A 22,365-nucleotide genomic window follows, 5' to 3' on the forward strand; every position below is an offset into this window, starting at 1 on the left:
GCCCGCAGACCAATGAGTCCCGGGTTCAATTTTGGTCAAGGGCATGTTTTGGTTGTGGTTCGTCCCTGGCCGGGGTCATGTGGGAGGCAACAGTTGATGTGTCCCTCTTGCGTCGATGTTTCCCCCCACTCTATCTGAAGATAAATGGAAAAATATCTTTGGGTGAGGATAAAAACAATAATAATAAATCACCCTCTTCTTTGTACCTTCACATCCACCACCTTGATCCAAGCCACATCTTTTTTTATCCTCACCTGAGCGAGGACACTTTCACATTTATCTTCAGATAGAGCGGGAAGGAGAGGAGGAAGAGCGAGAGAGAAACATCGACGTGAGAGAGACACATCAAGTGGCTGCCACCCACACAACCCCAACCAGGGCCGGGGACAAACTGCAACTGAGGTATGTGCCCTTAGTGGGAACCGAACCCGGGACTCTCTGGTCTGCAGGCTGACACTCTAACCGCTGAGCCAAACCAGCCAGGGCCCAGACACCACATCTTGTGTGGACTTTACAGTAGCTCCCTAACTGAACTCCCGGCCTCACAGGCAGAAGGTACAGCCCCAAGGAGCACAGTAGGCCATTCTAGTCTAAAGTAGGCCTTGTCTCTTCCTTGTCCTTCTTGTTCCTGCAGCTACGTCGTAAGTAACAGAGGTGTTTGGATGCTGTTGGATGGATGAGGTAAAGGGTTCCAGAAGGTAGAGTCCAGCTTTGAAAGCCAAGGGTCCCAAGGATTCATCAACAAAAAATAAGTGCAGAGAAAAAGAAATGAACCCTTTATGAGCAGTCCTGCTGGAGGCTAGAACCTCAGTGCAGAATCCTGATAAGGAATGTGGTTTGGGTCTGAGGCCTAATGTAGTGTCTGTGCTCTAGGCCCAAACCCAACCTCTACCCCAGCTGTCTCAGTGGAGGGGTCCTAGAACATGAAAGAGGGCCCTGACCATGTGAGAGCCTAAGTGGGTGGCCAGTCACAGCCCTGTGCCAGGGACCCTACCCACCAGCAGATGTGGCCTTGGCAGTGCTCCAGAACCAGGCAGCTGCAGCACAGCTTCCCAAGGAGCCTGCTTGCAGAGACAGCCTTTTGAAAGTTTCTAGTTTCCCAAACTGTGTTCCAGGGAACACCATGTTGGCTCCTTGGAGCCTCCAGGAAGAGGGAGCCTGGGTGTGCAGTTCCTTTGTGGAACGCCAGGCGAAGCCACAGGTTTATTTACGGAGGCTCTTCTCAGAGTCTTATGTGTTCTGTGACCTGTACCTCTACCAAGATAGTGGGTTCCCATGTGAAACATTTATCTGCTCCTTATACAAGAGTTCCACTGAACAGCCCGGAAAGCCGTGTTACTGAGCGCTTGCTGCCACAGGGCCAAGGCGGAGTTCCCAACGCGCAGAGGCCTTGTGGCTGCCTGAAGCAGGTGTTCCTCCTAGGACTGGAGTGCAGGCACAGGAAGGACAGCAGGCGGCCGAGTGGCCTACTGCTTGCACCCAGCCACCACAGGGCGCTATGACTTACGGGCTGTTTCTGTACCTGGAATGAATGTGAATGGCTTACCATGGCACCCCTGCCCCCGACCCCCGGTAAGTTACTAGCTATCTCTGGCTGAGACAATCAGGGCTTGTTTGAGAACTGGAACCGAACAGGCCCCAGAGACTGTTGGCGTCACCTGAGACACCACAAAGACCTGCTCAGAGCCGCTGAGCCCGGAATGTGGGGTCTGACCCCGAGCAGTGGGCTGCAGTGAGGTCCAGGTCCAGAGAGCACGTCTCCCAGCCCCATCTCTCCCACTGGACCTCCCTCCTACAACACCTGCCTGGGGTGACAGGCTGGTGGTATCCTCCCTCCTGCAGACATCAGGGGCACCTCCTATCGTGCACACAGCTACCATTTCCACACTAGGTATCCTCCCTGAAGGCACCACTGGGGTGTGGGAAGAGCAGGCACTTAAGAGGTATATGCAATGTTAGTGATATTCAAAGACAGTGTAGCAATTTGGCTTCTAATAGACAATTCTGGACCCATATGGAAGGACATAGAGGCCAGGGAGTTGATCTATTTCTGTGCCACCTACATCAACTAAAGCCTAGGTTGGCGAAGATAATTACTGAGTACCTGCAATGTTGTGGGCCAGTGGTACTCAGTAAGTGCCTCTGGTTATTTACAATGTAAGTGATCCTAATAAATTAAAAAGAAGGGCCAAAAGAGGTATATGCAGAATAAAGGGAGAGGCAAGGGGACAGGGATGGGAGGGGCAATGAGGAGATGGGTGGGGAGGACAAAAGAACCCTCTGACACCAGCAAAAGGTCCCTAGCTGCTTGCTCTGGAGAAGACAAAATGCATTTTAATGATTTCTGTGGGCAAAGGACAACCTTCTGGAGCCTAGGTGAAGGACAATGGAGCCATCATACGAAGTAGGCGGCCAGGGCTGACATCTTGTCCTTCGGTCGCCTGGCACTGGGCTTCCCAGCAGGCCGTCGGCCCCGGGCCCGCCCTCGGCCCTGCCTCCTCCCCGGCCCGCCTCGGTGCATGGGGTGGCAGGAGGCTGCATGCCTCAGCTCCACCAGCTCCTGGAAGACAGGGTCACAGAACACACAGCCCGTGTGCTGCGTCTCGTCGCCCAGGAGTGGGGACTTGGCCTTGTTGAAGTCCACATCAAGCAGGGCAGCCTCACAGGAGCTGCAGGTCTCCGGGGATACCCGCACGCGGTGGGCATTTTCGAAGCAGTGCGCCACCACGTTGCACTTGTTGCAGGCCACTTTCCACTTGGGGCCTGAGGTGGGGTCCAGCACCAGCACCCCATTCTCGCACTCCACACACTGGCCGATGCCCAGCATGCTCAGGGAGTGCTGGCAGGTGGGGTGTGTACACTCATTGCAGCCCATGCCTAGTGGGGAGAGGGGAGCCTGTGAGGTAGGACTGGCTGCTCACCCGTCTGCAGCCCCCCGCCCCCACCCCGGGACCCTCGCAGTGCTTCTCAGTCCAGCCTCTCATCCCAGCAGAAGTACTCCTCTCGGATTTGCTCACTGGCCTGGGCTCTGGAGCACCCCATTCTCTGCGTATCTGCACCCTCCTCATCCTTTGAGGCACCCTCTCCTGGGCTCACATCATTCCCAGAAGGCCTTCCTGGTGGCCTCCAGCCAAGTCCACCTGGGCTTCACTTTGCTTCCAGCTTGTTCCAGGCAACTCTGTGTGGCCCTCATTCTCATGGGCCACATGGGGCCATCAGCTGCCCTGGAAGCTGCTCGAGGGTAGGGATGGGCCAGTGTCTGCCCCAGAGGTGAGGCTTAAGTCAGGAACTGAGACCTCTGAGGACTCCCCAGACCCCTGGGGATGTGGGCGGATATCTCACTCTCGCTGTGACTCACTCCTGTCTGTAGAATGAGTGATGACCCCCCAGGGCCGGTACAGGATATAAAGGAGACAGCTCAGCTGTGGGTAAGCACTCTGGGTCCTGGGCCCTCTTCAGACTCCCAGCTCAGTCTCTCAGCTCCGCCTGGATACATGCTCTCCTTTCTCCAGTAATAAGCATGAGGAAGGAGAACACTGGGGGCACACCTCCAACCTGATGCATCCTCCCACTCACCTCAGCCCAGGAGGGGGTACAACAACCTACTGCCAGGTCCTGAGTGAGCTGACCATAGTCACTTGCACAATTACGATGAGAGCGAGCGGCAGAGGGTCCGGCTGATGCCTGAGCACTGCCCATGTACACTGGGGGTCTCCTATCTTAGCACCAGAAGCATGGGAAGGGCCAGAGTAGGGATACCCTCAGAGTCCAGCGTGATGTCAGGCAGGGGCTGGTGCGAAGAGAGACCACAGATACCGGGGGAGGGGGGGTATGTGGGCAGCCCAGCTTGGGAAAGCTGAAGCCCAGGAAAAGGTGCTCTCACCTTTCTTCATGTCCCGGAAGGGCGGGTGGTTGTAGCAATAGGGGCACAGTGGGTAGCTCTTGCCCCTAGAGCCTGATGACCACAGGACCAGCTCGAAGTCGTCCAGCGGGCACCGGAGTTCCTTGTAGAGCTTGATGGTGCCGTTCTGGGGGAGTGTGTAGGTCTCGTCGCAGTGGGAACAGTGCAGGCGACTCGGCTTGGCCTGCAGGAATGCCAGGGGAGAGGCACAGGGTTGCTGGGGCCACCTGACTCTGCAGCCCACCCTCTTTCTCCCTATAATACTGAATACATAAAACATAGTATATAATATGCAACACACAATAAATCCTATGTAATACAAAATATGTAACACATAAAATGTGATAATATACAATACTAATACATAACATATGTATACATATGTACATAATACAGAACACGTAATATGCCATTTATAATATGTATGTCATACTTAATACCTGTGCAGAATATGTAACATGTAATATGTAATACATAATACGTGACATACAATACATAATAAGTAATATGTTGCAAGGATCCAGCCACGAATCTCAGGACACTTGCTCTACACATGAAGGAAGGCAGTTCTAAAATCCCTGCATGTATGTTAACACCCATGACAGTAAGGAACGTGTTGAAATAGTGGGTGACATGTACTTAAGTGGTCTAAGAGCTTATGTGTTCCTGGTTTCCTGGGGACACTGGGTATTGGCTGGCAAGGCTGCTTCAGGCTTCTTAGTCCTTTTCGTGTGGTGACAAGACTTGCCTGAGTCTGTGCACAAGGGTACTGTGGGCCATAAGGGGTGGTCACAGCCCTTCATCCACCACCTACCTGGATGTACTTCATGAACCGGTGGCACTTCCCACAGCGTGAGAGGGGCTTGCCTGTGGCTGCCAGAGGTGAAAAGGACACTTCCATCAACTCATCCATGCCTGAAAGCAGTGCGGGACAGTCACATCCTCCGGCCTGCGGCAGCCCCCACATGAGGCAGAGGATCGGAGTGAATACATCCCCTGCCTTGAGGGTGGTGGGGTTTGAGTCAGTAACAGCAACGGCAGAGCTGCAGCCCTGTTTGTCAAATGAGCCATGTGCCCTGCGTGTAGTATTAACAAACTGGCTCTTTAATCCTGACAAGGGCCCAGTGATGATTCATCATTGCCCCATCCTCCAACAGAGGCCGGGAACCCAGATCCGGGGAGTGGTCTCACATGGGGGCCCTTGGCATCCCGAGTGGTGGTGGCTCTGACCAAGGGGTAGTGGAGACAGACCTTACCTGCGATGGAGTCAACAAAGTAGTGGAACTTCCTCTTGAAGATGTCCAGGGTGTGGCCCAGGACCTGGCGGTAGTCAGCCTTGCCCTGGGCGATCAGGTTCAGCTGCTTCTCCACAGCACTGCGGATGGTAGGGAGCACCAGCTCTGCATCTGCAGGTGGGGGAATGCCGCTGTGAGCCCCCACCTGAGCAGCTCTGGTCACTGCGGCAGCTCTGGCCCCCACCCCCCCCAGACCTTGCTGGATCTCCCACGCAGAAAACCCTGTGTGGAGTCACCAGGGATACGTGTCTCTAGAACTGCATCACAGGTGTACTCCTGGCAGTCCTTGGGCCATGTCTATGTTCTTCAGGGCCTCAAGGGGACAGAGCAGACAGTACTGCAGTGAGGATCCAGGCCCGGACAGTAGCTGGCCTGTGGGGAAGAGGCCTCCCCTCCCCTCCCCTCTTGGATCCTTTGCACTTGTCTGTTCATCACCCACCATGCCAAACCCCTGCTGGGGCAGGTCCTGGGGTGGCCAGTGTAGCATCCTTGCAGTGGGAGCTGGGGGGCTTCACCACAGGGTCCAGTAGGAGAGGCTCTGGGCTGACAAAGGCGGAGCTGCAGCCCAAGGAGCAGCGGCCAGCAGAACTCACCTATCTTATAGTAGCCGTGCACCAGGACAATGCCAAGGTTGGTGGGCTTGAGCCGACGCCCACTCTCTACAACCACATAGTTGCGCTGGCAGATGTTGTTGATGTGCACAGGAATGCTGGCGTCTGTCCCTGCAATGCATAGCAAGGCCCTGGTGTCCCTTGGCTGCCCGACACTCACTGGACTGTAGGCTCCCTTTCCCACCGTCATGGGACCCTGGTTCTCAGCACCTGGCCAGCACTGTGTGCCGGGCCCTGTACCACGTGCCATCCGTGCTTCGTCTTGTGAATCCAAGGACGGTGTTCCCAGTGCTGGGTGCTTATTCCCGCTCAACAGAGGCTCAGAGGTTAATTCTGCCAAGGGCAGAGAGTTTCTTCGACTTGCCCCTCACATCTGGTAAGACTTCCCTGGCCTCTCCTGCCTCCATCCAGTGGCACCTACCGCATTCTAGACCCAGAGCCCCAGCCTCCTGAACATGGAGCGTACACACTCACTGCCCAATTTTCCCCTCCAAAACCTACACTGTTTTGCCCACTTCCTGGTGATCAGTCCCAAGGGACTTCAAGGTCACCTGGCACTGCCAGATGCTGCCATTACTGCTCCTCTGGCTGAGGAGCCTCCTTAAGGAGTACTGAGAGGCTAAGGAACCTGCTATGGTCCCAAGTTCACAGGAAGAAGTGGGGACAGGGATCTGAACCCTGTGTGGTGGACTCTTAAATAATGCTGTGCCTGCTGTTGCCTGTCTGCCAGGCCCTGTGTGGCTCCCCGCTGTATTCTTGCCATGGCCAGAGGGATAGCTCTCGACAGGCCTTTTTGCAGGACCCCATAGGCCCCCAGGTCCCCAGGAAGAAGCAGGCCTCAGGTCTTCTGCCGAGGCCACCTCTGTCACCAGGACCCCAGACTCAGGTGAGCTGCTCCCTAGCAGTCACCTGTAGTACTGTCAGTGAAGGAGTCAGACACAGGTACAGTGGCCTGGATTGTCCCACAACCCTCCAGAGCCTGTCAACTGGGGAGGGGCCTGGTTACCTGGGATAGCACATCAGGGACAGGCAGTGCCCACTGGAGCAAGCACTGCCTAGGGAGAAGGCCTCAAGGGGGCGAGGACACAGGTCACAGCCCTAGGCCCAGGGACTGGGCAAGACCACCTCGCCTGCAAGATGTGCTGTTATCAGCAACTATACTTCTGAGCGGACAAACTGCCCTGGGCTGCCATTTTCGCTTGGGAACCTGGTTTTGGTGCAGGAGCTCTGGCCCTTGTTGGGCTCTCTGCTTCCTTCACAGGGAAGCAATGGCTGTGAATTTGGTTTCCTCATCACCTGATTCCAGGACAGAGCCAGATTGGCTGGGTGGACTCAGGAGGACTCTGAGCTGACTTCTGTGTTGTAAATAAACCATGTGGCATTCTGGGTGTTAGTGACATAAGGGCACATCTCGGCCTTTACATGCAAGGCCAGGTCCTGACATGGTGCTTTGGCGAGGTACTGCCTGCTCCACCCTGCCTGGCTCAGCAGGCCACACCCTGGGCCCATCCCAGGTGCTGGGCATGGAAGGGTCACTGGGCAGCTCTAGAAGCATGCCTCCTGGGCTGGTCCTGGGATGGGAACCCTCAGGCCTGGGTCCGGGTGGGCAGGTAGGTGGGCAGGCCACCCACCAATGCCATGCTTCTCCATGAGCGTGATGAGCTCGGCCTCCGTCAGGTAGTCAGGTGGACTCGTCTGCTTCTCCAGCAACTTAACCTCGCCCACAGGGAAGGTGTCGCCCCTCTGGCAGGTGGGCAGGCTCTCCTCCAGCGGCACACTCTGCCAGGGCATAATCTCGGTAAAGCCTGGAGAGACAAGGTTCTGCCTCAGACCCTGGGCCTCCATCCCCAGGTCTGATGGAGAACATTCTATCTGTGGAGGTGAAGAGAGAGCAAAGCTGGCCCTGCAGTCTTACCTGGTGAGATGACAGTCTTCACTGTGCAGGTGAAGTGCTCAGGCCCAATCCGGAAGGAAACGGTGTTCTGGAGGTACTTGCAGTCATAGCTCACCGTGGCAATGAAGTGCCTAGTGATGTACTCGTAGAGCCGCCACGCCTCGCTCCCTGCAGGAAGCACAGGCGCTGGTTGCCAGGCCAGGGCTCGGGCTCCAAGGACCTCCTGGCTCCTCTCAGGCAGCACAGCCACAGGATGCCCGAGGCAGGAGGAAATGCATAGCAAGGAAAGCGAGTCTCTTGTGCCCTGGTGGCTCTTCACCGCCACGATTCCCATCTCCTGCCCTGCTTCCAGGTGGGGCTGCTACTCAGGTACCTGGCTTGTCCCTATCTAGTGATATGCCACCTTCACTTCACACAAGCCATCTTCTGCCTCCACCCATATGGCTCTCCCTTTCTCTCCTTCTCCTGGCATGTGGCCACCAACACTGTCTTGGCCCGATGACTGAGCCTGTCTCTCTCTGTCTCAGGGTCAACCCATTCTGTCCACAGCCACCTGCCCACTCACCTCACCCTCCCACCTCCTGCCTGGCCCTCTGTTCTAGGTTCTCCCACAACAGCTGCCTGCACCCTGCACCCAGGCACACCTGCTGTCATCACTTGATTCCTGCCCCATCCCATGGTGAGGGAGCATACTTTTAGGTGACCTCCTGTGCCACAGCCAGGAGCAGATGGGGGCAGGAGGGAGTCCCCACATTGCTTATGGGGCCTGACACCATACCAAGGTCCTATGTCGCCCTGGCCAGTTTGGCTCAGCGGTTAGAGCGTCGGCCTGCGGTCCAGAGTCCCGGGTTCGGTTCCCGCTAAGGGCATGTGCCTTGGTTGCAGTTTATCCCCGGCCCTGGTTGGTTGTGCGGGAGGCAACCACTTGATGTGTCCCTTTCACGTCAATGTTTCTCTCTCTCTCTCTCTTCCTCTCTCTCCCTCCCACTCTATCTGAACAAAAAAATGGAAAAATGTCCTCCGGTGGGGATAAAAAAAAAAAAAAGGTCCTATGTCACTGTAGCTTCTCGCCCTTCCCTCCCTAGGAGCTTGGGGGGGTGTGTGTGTGTGTGTAAATGTGAGTGTGAGAATGGTGGGGGGGAATCACCTGATACCTAATTCGGCCTCTGTGGCAGACCTCATGGGAGTGATAGGGGGATGGTCGCCAGCATCATGACCTTTCCGTGGGCGGTTGATACCTTCTGCTAACAACCGCTTCACCTGAGGGAGAGGAGACAAAGCAGTGTGAGTCTGGGTTAAGTTGCCCTCCCACTGCTGCCAGTCCTGGATTTGGCCAGTCCGTAGCAACAGGTATGTATGGGGGCGGGGGGCCTGGCTCCACTCACTGTGTCGGCCCAGTAGGGGTGGTTGGCCTGCTGCCGTAGAGGGCCCTTCAGGTCAAAGTTCTCAGGGTAGTGGGTGGTCTCGGTCCGTGGGTAGCTGATGTAGCCCTGGGTGTAGAGTCGCTCAGCAGTCTGCATGGCATGTTGTGGCCCCATGCCTGCAAGAGACAGGAGGCTCAGCAGGCCCGGAATGCCAGGGTCAGCCAGGTGCCTGCCCATGGGCCTGGGCACTCAGGCTCCCAGAAAGGTATACAGGGCCTCTTGTGGGGTGACGGTGAATCTGAGCAGGCAAGGCCCAGAGCAGAGCTGCTGACCAGGAGCCTGTGCCATATCCAAGGTTGAGGTCCTCAATCTATGAGGATGAACCCTGGACAGGGATGCTCAGTGTCACTCTCATGATGTTGGCAGCTGCAGTGACTAAACGTGGCCTTCAGACTGCCTGCCTCTCATCCTCTGGCATGGAACCTTAACTATGCCTCAGGGTCTGCTGACATCCTGCTGTGACAGAATTAGCACATGCCCTTGTTTGGAGCCCCTTGGATGTTTCTGGCCTCACAGCAGTCCAGGGCCACTGACAGGGCTGGTCTTCCTGCTCCTCCCTGACCACAGACGCTGGCACTCAGCTACTTACTGGTCACTCAATGTCACTGTTGCCCTCTGAGGATCCCTAGAGGTATTGCCCGAGAGGACATCGCACATGGTTTCCTGAGGCCACTGAGGGGCCCCGACCAATGCCTAAAGGCTACCAACTTTCCAGCCCAACCCACTTCTCACTACTATGGAACAAGGCTCAGAGAGACTATGGCACACCTGTCCCAGGCAGGAGAGATGGTTCTTGACCTCTCCCCAATAGCAGGGAAGCTGCTCTGGGACACTAATGTCAGGATGTCCCTCTCAGGTGGTGACAATCATTACCACCGCTAGTTAGGATGTGCTAGTGCTATTTTAGTCACTCAATTCTTACAACAACCCAGAGAGTTGGTCACCCTCTTTTCTTATGAAAAAAGTGAGGCTCTAGGACAAGAAAGGAGGTGGCTTAGCTGGGATTTGGACCAAAGTTTGTATTTGGAGCTTGAACTCCATGGTTTAACGCCTCTGAGGGGCCCATGAGGGCCTGCCTGGTGGGTGGCCCTGCTGGTGGCCTTCCATGTGTTCAATCCTGGCAGAGACTCCTCAGACATTTAGTAAAATGATATGGTCTACATTTTCCCCACATAAGTTTAAAGAACCTGTTCACTATCAACCAACAATTCCGTGAAATGGAATCCTCTCTTCTTTTATTTTTACTTGCTTTCACTCTGGAATTTAAGAAATAAAATCTGCATGAAGATCAATTCCCTCTAAGCCTGGGGTGACAATGCATGGAGAGAGGGTGCAGGCACAGGTGGGCCCGTGGAGGGGTGTACACGGGCACAGGTGAGCATAGAGGGAGAATGCTAGGGGTAAGAAAGTCAGCATTGTCCTGTACCCCCAAGTACTACACTGAGGTTGAACAGGGTCACTGTGTGCCTGCTCCAAGAAATGCTCTCATACCCAGAGAAGAGCTGGCCACACGCAGCATCTCCACGGTGTTCAGGGCCAGGGGCCTCTGCTTGGCCTTCTCCTTCCTGCTTGTGGCTTCTACCTAGAAGACAGAGTAGATTCAGTGATTTGGCAGTGGGGGAAAGAGGAAAGACACAATAGAGAATCAGGATGGGTGAAAGGTCTGGTTTCATTCATTTGGTCTCCCTGCTTCTCAAATTCACTCTTCACAGTACTCTCAAGACTTGAATAAACATTTATCCAGGCCCCAGGAAGAAAAAAAAAAGATAACATTCTAAAGAATTTTCTATGGAAAGACAAAAACTGGAATGGGGTAGAGGCAAGAGAAGGGATTGCAAATTCAAAATCAGACAGGGGCCAGCATCAGCGTGGCCCTGGGGGTGGCAGTGGGTCAGGAGGGCCCCAGGATGCAGACTATCTCAGGGGCAGCTGCTTGCCCCTCAATGAGCCCGAGTGCTGCCATCAGGGCCTGCTAGTACTGCTACATCTGATTTGTCAAGAAAAGCTAGACACCAGAATTTTAATGTAAAAATATCATAATTTTAAATGTTGGTAACTATTTTGAAACTTTTGTAAACACCATGCAGTTTAGGTAAAATACTGGTGAGCTACCACTTTCAACCTCTAAACTGAATGAACAGTTGTCAGAAGAGATGGCTCTGTTTTGCCTGTGGTAGAAACAGCCCAAACAACTCAACTCCAACAGCTCGTCCCTGAATTCCATGTGCTAGCTGTATGACTCTGGGCGGGTTCACAGCCATGCACATAGAGCTCTGTGATGTTGTCAGCTTTCGGCGTCACAGAAAAGGGACATCTGTGTGAAATGAAGTCCTGTCAAAAGGAGATGTTGCCCAGCTGGGCCACTGTGGCTCAGTGGTTGAGCGTCAACCCATGCACCAGGAGGTCACAGATTCCATTCCCGGTCAGGGCACATGCCCAGGTTGTGGGCCAAATCCCCAGTGAGGGGCATGCAGGAGGCGGCCAATCGATATTCTTTCTCACTGATGTTTCTCTCTCTCTAAAATGAATAAAGGAAAAAAAAAAGTAGATGATGCCCATAGGGTCACGTGGAAAGACAAGCATGGAAGGGGCCTGGTGGGTCACGGGAGTGGGGCGGTGCACGCTACAGAGCAGATGTGCAGCATACTGCAATTAATGTGGAAGGCAGAACTATTTCAGTGGGAGTGTATGCGTGACTGTTCTTTCCAAAAGATGTCTGTGTTTCAGGAAGGGGAAGAGAAAAGATGTGACCCTAAGTCACAAGCTATTCCTCCAGGCAGAGGTCTCCCACTCCTACCCCGACCCAGGCAAAGGTGACAGATGTGGGTGAAGCAGGCCCACCTGGGCTTCCTTCTCCAGCTTGGTCATGTTTAAAAACATCTGTGCAATCTCCCGGTCGAACACTCGTACTCGGTCCCAGTCCAAAAGGAGAGATCTGTCTTTATCAGCGTTAACCTGCAGAAAGAACAGAGGAGAACACAGGAGAGAAAGTATCCAGGTGAATCTGATGTCTGAGAAGAGAATAGGGGCAGATGAAGCTGGTCCTTGTCTGGGAGCAAAATGGCCCCAGCTCTAAAGTCTCATAGCTGTGCCCAGGCCAGTGTGGCTCAGGTGGTTGGGCGTTGCTGCCACTTCGATTCCCAGTCAGGGCACACGCCCAGTTTGCGGGTTGAATTCCCGATAGGGGGTGTGCAGGAGGATCGATGTTTCTCTCCCCCCCCCTTCTCTTTTAATCAATTAAAAAGATATGCAGCCCCTCCCCAAGTGAAGGTTACTCTGACAATTAGGTGGATGGTATCACTGAGGGGAGCCCAAAGCTGAGGCTGATGGGTCCTTAAGGAGTGTCAGAGCCTCCACCCCTCACGCCATCCCTGCCCACGTCCTAAAGCTTGGCCTCACCTTGGGTCCCCTGGCTCTATGTCAACCAGAGCAGCTCTATATTATGTTCTAAATCTTACAAGAAGCGTCAATGGAGGCTTTACTTGGAGAAGGGGTTCCAAAACCTTAAAAAGTCTAAAAGTCAGTCCTTGGACCTGACTGTGGCAGCTGATGGACCCAAGAGATGACCTCACCCCACGCCGCCAAAGCATCCAGGCCAAACTTTATCCTGCCTCTCCATGAAGGCTGGGGTCCCTTCCCTAGGCACCCTGCAGTCCCCTCTCTGCCCTTCCTCCTTTGTTCAGCTGTCCACAATTGTGCCTCAACCTCAGGGGCCTGCAGGACTATGACGATGATAATGACAGTGATGATGATGGGAACTCTCAGAATCCACACCAAAACCTGGTAAGACCCAGCAGGTACAGAGAAGGGAAAGAAAACCTTGGCCTGCAGCACCCAGTAGGTCTCTGGTTTGAAGGACTGGATTTTGTCATGTCTCTCCACGCAGAATCCCAGGGTAGGGGTTTGACATGGCCCAAAGGAGATCAGAGAGCTGTCTAAATCGCCGTATTTCCCCTGGAAGTACTTAGTCTGAAACCTACAAGGAGGGGTGAGGGAGAGAAAGACATTTCAGTCATTCATTTGCTTAAGACACCATCATTAACACTGGTCAGAGTCTGAGATGGGCTAGCTGGTGGGTGTAGGGAGGAGGCCAAGGTGACTGGCTGCTCCCTGCTCAGAAGACAGGTAAGAGGACATGCTCAGCATGGGGCTAGGGAGGTATGTACCCATAACAGAGAAAGTGGGAAAGAAGAGCAGACGTTCTCATCATCCCAGGCCAGGAAGCCCTTCTATTACATTCCATCCCATCCATCCTCTCCTAAAGACCCATAGAGTGTGGACAAACACACTCCTTTTCAAGCGGTGGTCTATTTAGACAGTTTTCTTTAGGGTTTTTAAAATGTTGACAATTGCAGGTGGCTGATCAGGCCCAGGAACCAAGAATGGGGACAAGCAAGAGTGGGGGCTCTGGCTAAATGGAGGGCGGCCAGCACCTGGTGAAGGCACAGCCAATGCGCAGGTCCAGCTCCTGCCGGGCATCCACTGAGAGCGCCTCGTTGTGGTCAGGCTCGCCCAGGCGGGCCATGGCATTGCAGATGTCTGTGTCCGTGATGGAGCTGAACTTGGCCCGGAACACTGTCTTCTCACCTCCATGGGCCAGATTCATGACAGGCAGCACGGCATCCAGGACCTGGTGGAGGTGGCTGGCTATGACCCCTCCAACTCCAACTCCACCTCCCACTCTACACCCCACCTGTGGGCCCAACTCCTCTCCAGTGCTGATCCTCCCCAGCTGTGTGCGCGATCCCTTCTTCACTCTTGCCAGACCCTCCACTGTCTCCCCTTCCGGAAGACTGTCTCTCCACATATTCCTGCCACATGGCTTCCTTTTGTCTACAAATTTATTCAAACACTCCCTTCTTATTACCATCCTGCAGGTTGCCACCCTTTCTCATCTCCTGCTTCCATCCTCACCAAACCAAGAGATGCTACTGCCAAAGTCACAAGGGAACTCAGAGTTGCCAAATCCACCACACTTGACCCATTTCCCCTCCTTCTTCTGGAGGAGGAAATGCCAGAGGGGTGGGTAAAACTTTAGGAGAATGGAGAAAGGACAGGGGGGAGGGTGAAGAAGAAAGGCAATGGGCAGGAGTGGGAAGGCCCTGAGGACCACTTGTGGGGGACTTGGGTGCTCAGAGATAAGGCACAGCAGGGGTCCTGGAGGCAAGCCGCACTAAGAAGGCCATGCAGTGGGAGGGGAGTCAGGCTGGAGCCTCTTTACAGGGAAGAGGTTTCGGTTCTGAAGGGAGAAAGCCCCATGAGCTGCCATCATTCTTTACCCACAGCCACAAAGAACCCCTGGGGAAGAGCAGGCCTGCAGGGGAGGGGACCGGACACGGGGGTCTGGGAAGGGATGGGGTGAAGCACGTTTGCTAAATGTGCCGTGCTGGAATGTGGAGCACCCCGAGTTCCCGTTGTGCTGGAAGCATTTCCTGAGCCCCGAGGCATGCCAGGTCCTGGTGACAGCTAGGGTGCAGAGGCAGAAGGGCAACCTATATATAGAGTCACAGCCTAAGGGGCACAAGGTGACACCTGTAGTCACATCCGGTGTGAGGGCACCCTACATGGGGAGAGGGCGTGTGAAGGTGGAACATGAGAAGATGAGGCGTGTGAAGGAGTGAGGAAGACTGCCAGGTGTCAACCGGCTTTGATCGAAGGTCCCTGAAAAGGTGCTGAGTGGCCCGAAATGATGAAAACAAACTCTCTCCTTGAGACAGCCCCATTCTGCGACTCAAATCCATCTCGCAAATTCTGTCCTTTTACCGATGCTCACACGATGTGCCCCCAGTAGATGAAGTAGCGCTCCATTACCCCTAGTAGAGTCTATGCATTTTAAAATATCTAGAGAATTTCCCAAATAAAGGAGAATAAAATGCATTTTTAAGCCAATGTAACTGAATCCCTACTTTGGGCTCAGGAATGGTTGGGGCAGGTGGCAGAAAGGCCAAAAGTGAGGACCACAGTGGGATCCACCTTCACCTCAAAGCAGATGTTCTCCCCTTCCTTGTCGCAGTCCAGCCACAGCACGACATAGTCGCAGCCTTTGCCCTCCACCTGCCACAAAGCACAGGGAGACTTACACCTTTCACAGCCCAGCCCCCCAGTGCCCATGGCGCTCCCACCGGCTCAGGGAGCAGAGCACTGGTCCTCCACCCCCAGCTGTTAAGGAAGCCTGGTGCCCAGAGCAAGGCCCAGGCAAAGCAGAAGAACTATCCAGTTAAGACTGGCTTAGCCAGTCAGGAAAGAGTTTAGTTTTGTGGGCAAAAAAAAATATTTAAAATGCAATAAGATCTTAACCCCAAAAACTGCATAGAAAAAGGACTAAGATGAAATAACCCTAAATGTTAATAGTGGTTGTCTTGGGTAGTGTGATTATAAATAATTCTCCTTCTTTGTACTTATTTACATATTCCAATTTTCCATAATGTATACGCATTTGTTTTAAAATTAGAAAAACAACCACCACCACAAAATTATTTTTTAAAAATTCTAGTGGCTGACAGTGTAGTGGGGGGAGGAGCAGGCCTGAAAGGTGCCTCGTGGGCCAGCTGGGGGCGCTCACAGAAAGGGCTAAGAGCCAAATATCTCCTGTTGGGAGAAGGGGGAAGGGCCTCCCTACCTGCCTGTGCCCTGCCAGCCCCACTAACCTGCAGGAATTTCACCATGTTCAGCTTGGGGTTAGCTTCCTTCTTCTCTGTCGGGGCTTGGCTGAACAGCTCTGCAGGGTCCACTTTGTCCCATTTGTTATACTTTCCTATAAACCACAGGCACAATAACATCTGAATCACACCAGAGCTTGGGCTCCATGATTGTCATGTGGCCTTGCCTCACAAATAAGGAGAGGAAGCCTTGGAAAATGATTCACCCAGGGCAACCTCGATAGTCAGAGGCAGAGCTTTCCTCCTCTGGCTGCTGAGCTGACACCACACCTTGGCCACCCATGGGAGCCACCACTGGGCAGGGCTGCTGCTCTAGCCTTGCTTCCAGGAAAGTCCCTGTGGCCAGAAGCACAACTCCTGGGCTGGTTCACTTTGCCAGAGCAGTAAACTACGCCACACGTGCCTTCGTCTTCTCTTCCAGCTTGGATTCTCTAACCCTCTCCCCTACCCAGCACTTGACCAGACACACGATGGGTATTCAGTTGAAGCCAGTGGAGAATCAATCTCTTTGGGCTTCACGTTGGACACATCCACCTACTTCACTACTCAGGGCTCGGCGCTCACATATACAGCACCGGGGCTTTCATTTAGGTCCCATTTCCTGCAACCTAGGAGACTGGGGTTGTCATAGAGCCGAGTTCAAATTCCAGCTCCCCACCTGCAGGCTGGTGGTAAATCTTAAGGTCCGAATGCTCAGCCACGTAACTGAGTCAATGTCACTGTTGTCACTGAGCAGCAAGAAGTACTGAGGCTTTGCTCTGTGCCCGGCCCTGTGCTAAGCACTCTACCATCACTGTCACATTGAGCCCACAGACAGTCCTGGGAAGTGGATGGCACTGTCGTAATACCCATTTCACACACAAGGAGCAGAAACTCATGGAGGCTCAGTCACTGCCCCAGTCCCGGCCTGTGAGCTGGCAGAATGTGGTTAAGAGCCCAGGCCAGTTTCTTGTCAACCACACAACCCTGCACCTCACTAATGCTGGCCATTACAGATGATGGGTAACAATAACGATACGAGGATGATGGTTACAGCCACCAAGAGACCATTGGACAGCGACACTCAGCAGGAGCAGCAGCCCTGTCCCAAGCACCTATCCATACCAGGCCCTCCTGAAGTGGACGCTGTCTCCAGTCTGCACAGGAAAGTGCAGTGTATGCAGTGACTAAGGATGCTACTGGAAAGGGGACCCAAGGTGTTGACTACCAAAGCCTGAGTCCTGGGTGCCTCACCCAGGAACCCCAGGTCACTTCACGACCCACTGGCATCATGGGTTCTGGACTTCTCTGCCTGGAGCCTTCCCCTGGTTCCAACTGGACCCTGGGAAGCACCATGCAGGGCTTCCCTCAGTAGGATGGAGGGTGGGCAGCAGGGGGTGGGGCTCACCTAGAAAATCCAGGGTCATGACATGACCACAGACGGACGTCATCTTGAAGCGGACTGGCTGGCCAGCGAAGGTCCCTGTGTACTCGTGCACTGAGCACGTTCCATTCATCCCTTTGTGTGAGGACATGTTCCCTGCACAGAAGCACAGTAAGGGCTGCTCCAGAGAGCTGCAGCTGCCTCTCGGAGGGCCGAAGTACCCCGTCCCCAGAGTGGTCAGTGATGACATTCCTCAGGCCACTGCAGGGAACTAGGTGCTGAAAGGTCTCAGGGTTCACAGGGAAAACACCACTGGTAACCAACCAGCAGTGTGCTCGCCACACAGAGCCCCAGGTTGGCTGGGGGCCAGGAGCACCCCTCTGAACGCTCAAGAGCAGATACCCTCAGGCTCTTTCTCTGCATTTCTGTGTTCACTCTTGATTTGATTTCTGCCTCACTTCTCTCAACTTTATTCAGAGGTCCCCAGGAACCTCCTAATTATCGAATTCCACAGTGTCATCTCACGTTCCCCACTCATGGCCCTTCAGCTAAACTTTCTCAGCTTTTGGGAGCAAGCACTATTTTTGGGGTCTCCCTTCCCCTTCAGACCATGACTTCTTAGATCACTGTCTCAGGGTCTCTTCCTCCTTCAGCCTTGGGACCAAGGGGAGGTCAGGGCGGATGCATGCCATTTCTGGGTCCCCAGCATCCAAATACCCTTCCTATTTGGAGGGAACTCAAGAGAAGGGAAGCAGCACAAATCACCCAGTGGCCAGAATGGGGGTAAAGGCAGATGTTTCCTTTCCCAGTGCTCTGCTGGTTTGGGAGGGCCATGGCCAAGACTCAGCCTCATAGCTACTCTCAAATGACAAAAAGTTCGTGGGCTGAAGCTGCAGCACGCAGGGGTTAAGGGTAGTGGCAAGGGTCTTGTGGTGATGATGCCTATGGCATGGCCTTATCAGACTTAGACCGGGGTGTGGTCCAGGCTGTGTCTTCCTCCTTCCGCTGAATTCCTTTCTCTGTAAGTTACAGGGCTGTTTTCTGCTGCTGGTGACCAACAACCCTGACCAGCACGGCGCTCTTACAGTGGCCTGTCTGCACCTGCTGCTGTGCTGTGACCACTGCCTGTGCCTTTTGGGAGTCTCAGCCCTGGCTCACGCTGGCTGTGGCAGTAAATGTGTCCCACAGTGACCAACACCAAGGTGCTTCACGAATGCCTGCTGTCCTGAACCGAGTCCACTCCAGCGGGCTAGAGTCACACTTCAGAAAAAAAAAGACCATGTAAAACAGGAACAACCATGCTTACATATCAAAGCCAGAGAGACTCCAGGCTTGGTCTTCCCTACCTCGAGAGAGGATTTTGGCAATGGACTGGGCCAAGGACGGTTTTTCTGCAACCATGAGCACGGTCTTCATCTTGTCTTAGAGCTGACTCCAGTTTCAGGGAAATGGTGATGAAGTCCAGCAACGGTGCTTCAGCAGCCCAACACTACTAAACACTGACTCTTAAAGAGAAGAAAAGACACCCAGAAAATAGCAATGCTTCTAATGGAACCTATACCACTTGCTAACAAGGAAACTTACTTTAAAAAAAAACAAACAAAAAAACAGCCCCAGCATGTTTGGCTCAGTGGTTAGAGTGTTGGCCTGCAGACTGAAAGCTCAAGGGTTCAATTCCCTGTCAGGAGCACGTACCTGGGTTGCACGTTTGAGTCCTGGCCTGGTCAGGGTCAAGTGGGAGGCAACCAATCAGTGTATCTCTCTCACATAGATGTTTCTCTCTCTCTCCCTCCCTCTCTTCTACTCTATCTGAAGATAAATAGAAAAATATCCTGGGGTGAGGCTTTAAAAAAAGAAAATAAATGGTCAAAGCATTTGCCTGGGTGTGGGGTGGGGTTAAGGCCTGAAGGTTGGGGCTGGGGGGAGGGGTGTTCCAGCTCACCACACTGCCTCTTGCAACCTTTTACATTCACTATTGTGGACAAATGTGACTGGTCAAAAGAACAAAGATGCGCCCTGGCCGGTTTGGCTCAGCGGTTAGAGCATCCACCTGAGGTCCGGAGAGACCCGGGTTCGGTTCCCGCTAAGGGCATGTACCTCGGTTGCAGTTTGTCCCCGGCCCTGGTTGGTCGTGCGGGTGGCAGCCACTCGATGTGTCCCTTTCACGTCGATGTTTCCTTCTCTCTCTCTCTTCCTCTCTCTCCCTCCCACTCTATCTGTGCAAAAAATGGAAAAATGTCCTCGGGTGAGGATTAAAAAAAAAAAAAAAAAGAACAAAGATGGATTTAAAACTAAAGACAAAATAAAACAACACCAGAAAAATATAGAAGGGCTAGAAAGGGCAGCCTTCAAAAAGGATGTCAAGGAAAACACCTTCACTATTGATGGGAAGCGGATCAAGGTCTGCTTTGGGCTGTCTACCTAGCCCCCTTGCTGCAAGGCACTGTACAACTTCAGTGAAATCAGTATTCTCTATGAGAAAGCTACCCCCCAAATGAAAGAACACTGCTTTTCCCCCCTCAAAATACATTTTTGGATGTTTTCTCTTAAATACACCACCATCCCAGAGACAAAAAGTTGACAACTGCTGGAATGACAGCATGGGCAGTCTGCAGAAGAGCTCACAGACCTGAGGACTACTCAGGCGCATAGCCCATGGCTGCCCCACTCCCATCCTTCCAAACACCACTTCCTCCCTCCCTGTGTCATGATTGTTCCTGCTCTTGGGCCTCCACCTAGGTCATTTTCCCCAGATGTCTAATGGCTCTGACTGCACTCCCTCCCTCACCTGAAAACCTCACCTGCCAGTGCCCTCAAGTGGTGGCAATGACACTGTGTTGCCCCACAGTGGGAACTGTAGGGTCAGGGAGACCAGAGCTCCAGGGGCAGAACTTAGATACAAACAAGGGCCTGTTTGCTCTAGAAGCTAGAACCCACGCACTAAGCCTTTATCCTGTTTGCCCTAGAACCCACACACTAAACCTCATCTGTGAGCATCCTATATTGAGAAGCAGCCCTGCTTTACTTCCTTCTAGCACTTACCACTATACCTGATCGTCTCCATCTACTTATTTGGTGTTTTTGTCTTATACTTCCTAGAATTTAAGTAAGTTCCAGGAGAACAGGGGTTTTGTTTTTTTCCTTCTAATGGTCAGTAGTAGATGATGAGCAAAATATTGATGGAATGAATGACTGAATATGAGTAATGTGTAATTTTACCTGCAAAGTGAGTAATAAAAATACTCTTTTAGATGTCTAAAATTTAAAAACTGACTGTAGCCCTGGATGGCATGGCTCAGTGGTTACAGCTTCAGCCTGTGCACCAGATAGTCACAGGTTCGATTCCCAGTAACAGCATGTACCTAGGTTGCAGATTCGATCCCTGGCCCTGGTCAGGGTGTGTGCAGAGGTAACCAATCAATGTGTCTCTCTCACATTAATGTTTCTCTCTCTCCCTCCCTCCATCCATCCCATTCTATCTAAAAATCAATGGAAAAATATCCTTGGGTGAGGATTAACAAAAAATAAAAAAGTTTAAATGTGTGTGTGTGTGTGTATATATATATATAGAGAGAGAGAGAGAGAGAGAGATTTTATAGCCTCATAGGAACTAAAAGGCCAGAACTAGGTTCTTTCCAGTAACCTACATGGTATATCAAGTTTTATTGTGTTGTCTGTCGAAGCTGAGCCTGAAGTTTGTCTTCGTATTTCAAAAAGGGAGATTTATAAGTGCTAAGGTGGTGTTGACAGCAAACTCTCTAACTTGTAACTGTAATTAGAAGGGCTGAAAGTGTAAAGGAGTAGCAGGTAAGCCTGTTATTACCCTGCCAACTCTCACCAGCAATACCACAATGGTATGCGTCCTGTGGGAGACACTGTTTGCAGAGAAAGTCTTTATGTCAGTGTCTTACAAACAAGAGGAGTTGGCTTGGGAGTGAAGGCCTAGCAGTGGTCTGAACAGCACTTAGACCCTAGGATGTCCCATCTTAGTAATTTCACCAAATACCTGTGGAATCAGGAAAAGAGGGTAAGAAACAACCCTTTGTTAAGTTGCTCCTCTGTACTAAGCACACTATTGCTATAAACACTTTATTTAATCTTGCCAACAACCCTACAAGACCGGCATTATGATTTTTTAAATTATGAGTCAACTTAGGTCCAGACTAGTGTCAGATGACCTTTGCAAAGGCTCTAGGAATCCCAGGGCTCACTGGTCATCAAGCCCACATTGGCCTGACTTCTCACGTGCTGCTTCCAAAGGAGGAGTGATAAAAAGGTAAGAAAGCCACTGTCTTCCTTTTCGTCTCCGTGAGAAACTGCCCCTGGATTCGTTCATTTGTTCAAGTACTCTCCTGTATCTACATCAACAACTCAGAACACCTGGACTGGACGCCCTCAAGACTGAGTTGGGGCCCAGGTGGTTTCGAGTAGAACCCGCCTTTAAGTGGAGCCGCGCCTACCTGGGCCCAACCCTGACCCGACTGCAGCAAGGCCTCCCTGAGCCTGTTTCCTTACCTTTAACCAAAGATTCGGACAACAAACCCCATGTTAAAGAACTGCAGGAGGGTTCTATGAAGAGAATTAACTGCAGCGCCTGCTCTTTCCAGACACCTGGTTAAACGCGGACCCATCACCACCTCCCCGAACTCCCACAACAAGCCTCGGGATAGGGAGTCCATCCCCTCCAGGGAAGAGGCGGAGAGAATTCTAAGAGCCCGGCCCAGGACCCGGTGCCCGGCCAGCATTCGGGAAACTTGCCCAAGAAAGGCCCGCGCTTCCCACATCCCTGAGCCGCCCGGCGGCACCTGCCGCCTGCCTCTCACCCGCAGCCCCACAGCGGTTCCCGCTTCAGCTTCGGCTCCTGGCACAGCCACTGGCAACCCCTACTTCCGGGTCCGGCAGCTGCTGGCGTCCTCGCGTCTGCCATCCGGCAGTCGCACGTCTCCCTCCACGGGTTCCGCAGTTTGCGCGTTCCGCCTGCGTGGCCCCGAGGATCCTTGAACGCGCAATCTACCGGTAGTCCCTATTCTTCCCTGCCGCGAGGAGGCAATAATGACAATGATCATTACAATGATTATAAAAAAAACTGGATAAGCATGAAAACATATATAGTTAATAATTACAATAATTAAAACTACAGATGTGTATAGCAGACTTTTCTGGATACTATAACATTTGTGGAATGAATGAACTGAGTAAAATATATCTGGAAATTGAA

At 52.8% G+C, this 22,365-nt stretch overlaps 1 protein-coding gene across 3 annotated transcripts; it reads right to left on the minus strand.

Moving 5' to 3' along the window:
* Positions 1-2,319: 2,319 nt before the first annotated feature.
* On the minus strand, positions 2,320-22,021 carry TOP3B (DNA topoisomerase III beta). Of its 3 annotated transcripts, XM_036276742.1 has the most exons (18): positions 21,971-22,021; positions 18,494-18,653; positions 17,172-17,303; positions 15,773-15,879; positions 15,105-15,179; positions 13,559-13,755; positions 12,945-13,101; positions 11,967-12,080; positions 10,617-10,707; positions 9,087-9,241; positions 8,856-8,961; positions 7,723-7,869; positions 7,439-7,612; positions 5,790-5,918; positions 5,158-5,307; positions 4,716-4,816; positions 3,884-4,085; positions 2,320-2,877 (listed from the first exon to the last, which is right to left on the minus strand). In XM_036276742.1, the coding sequence occupies exons 2-18, from the start codon at positions 18,561-18,563 to the stop codon at positions 2,396-2,398; spliced, it is 2,589 nt and encodes an 862-aa protein (XP_036132635.1). In that variant the 5' UTR covers positions 18,564-18,653; positions 21,971-22,021; the 3' UTR covers positions 2,320-2,395. The 3 variants fall into 3 exon arrangements, with proteins under 3 accessions (XP_036132635.1, XP_036132637.1, XP_036132636.1); XM_036276744.1 differs by lacking the exon at positions 15,105-15,179 and having other exon boundaries at positions 2,396-2,877; XM_036276743.1 differs by lacking the exon at positions 21,971-22,021 and having other exon boundaries at positions 2,396-2,877; positions 18,454-18,539.
* Positions 22,022-22,365: the final 344 nt, after the last annotated feature.

This window comes from Molossus molossus, unplaced genomic scaffold (assembly GCF_014108415.1).
Source record: "Molossus molossus isolate mMolMol1 unplaced genomic scaffold, mMolMol1.p scaffold_m16_p_22, whole genome shotgun sequence".
Taxonomy (NCBI): domain Eukaryota; kingdom Metazoa; phylum Chordata; class Mammalia; order Chiroptera; family Molossidae; genus Molossus; species Molossus molossus.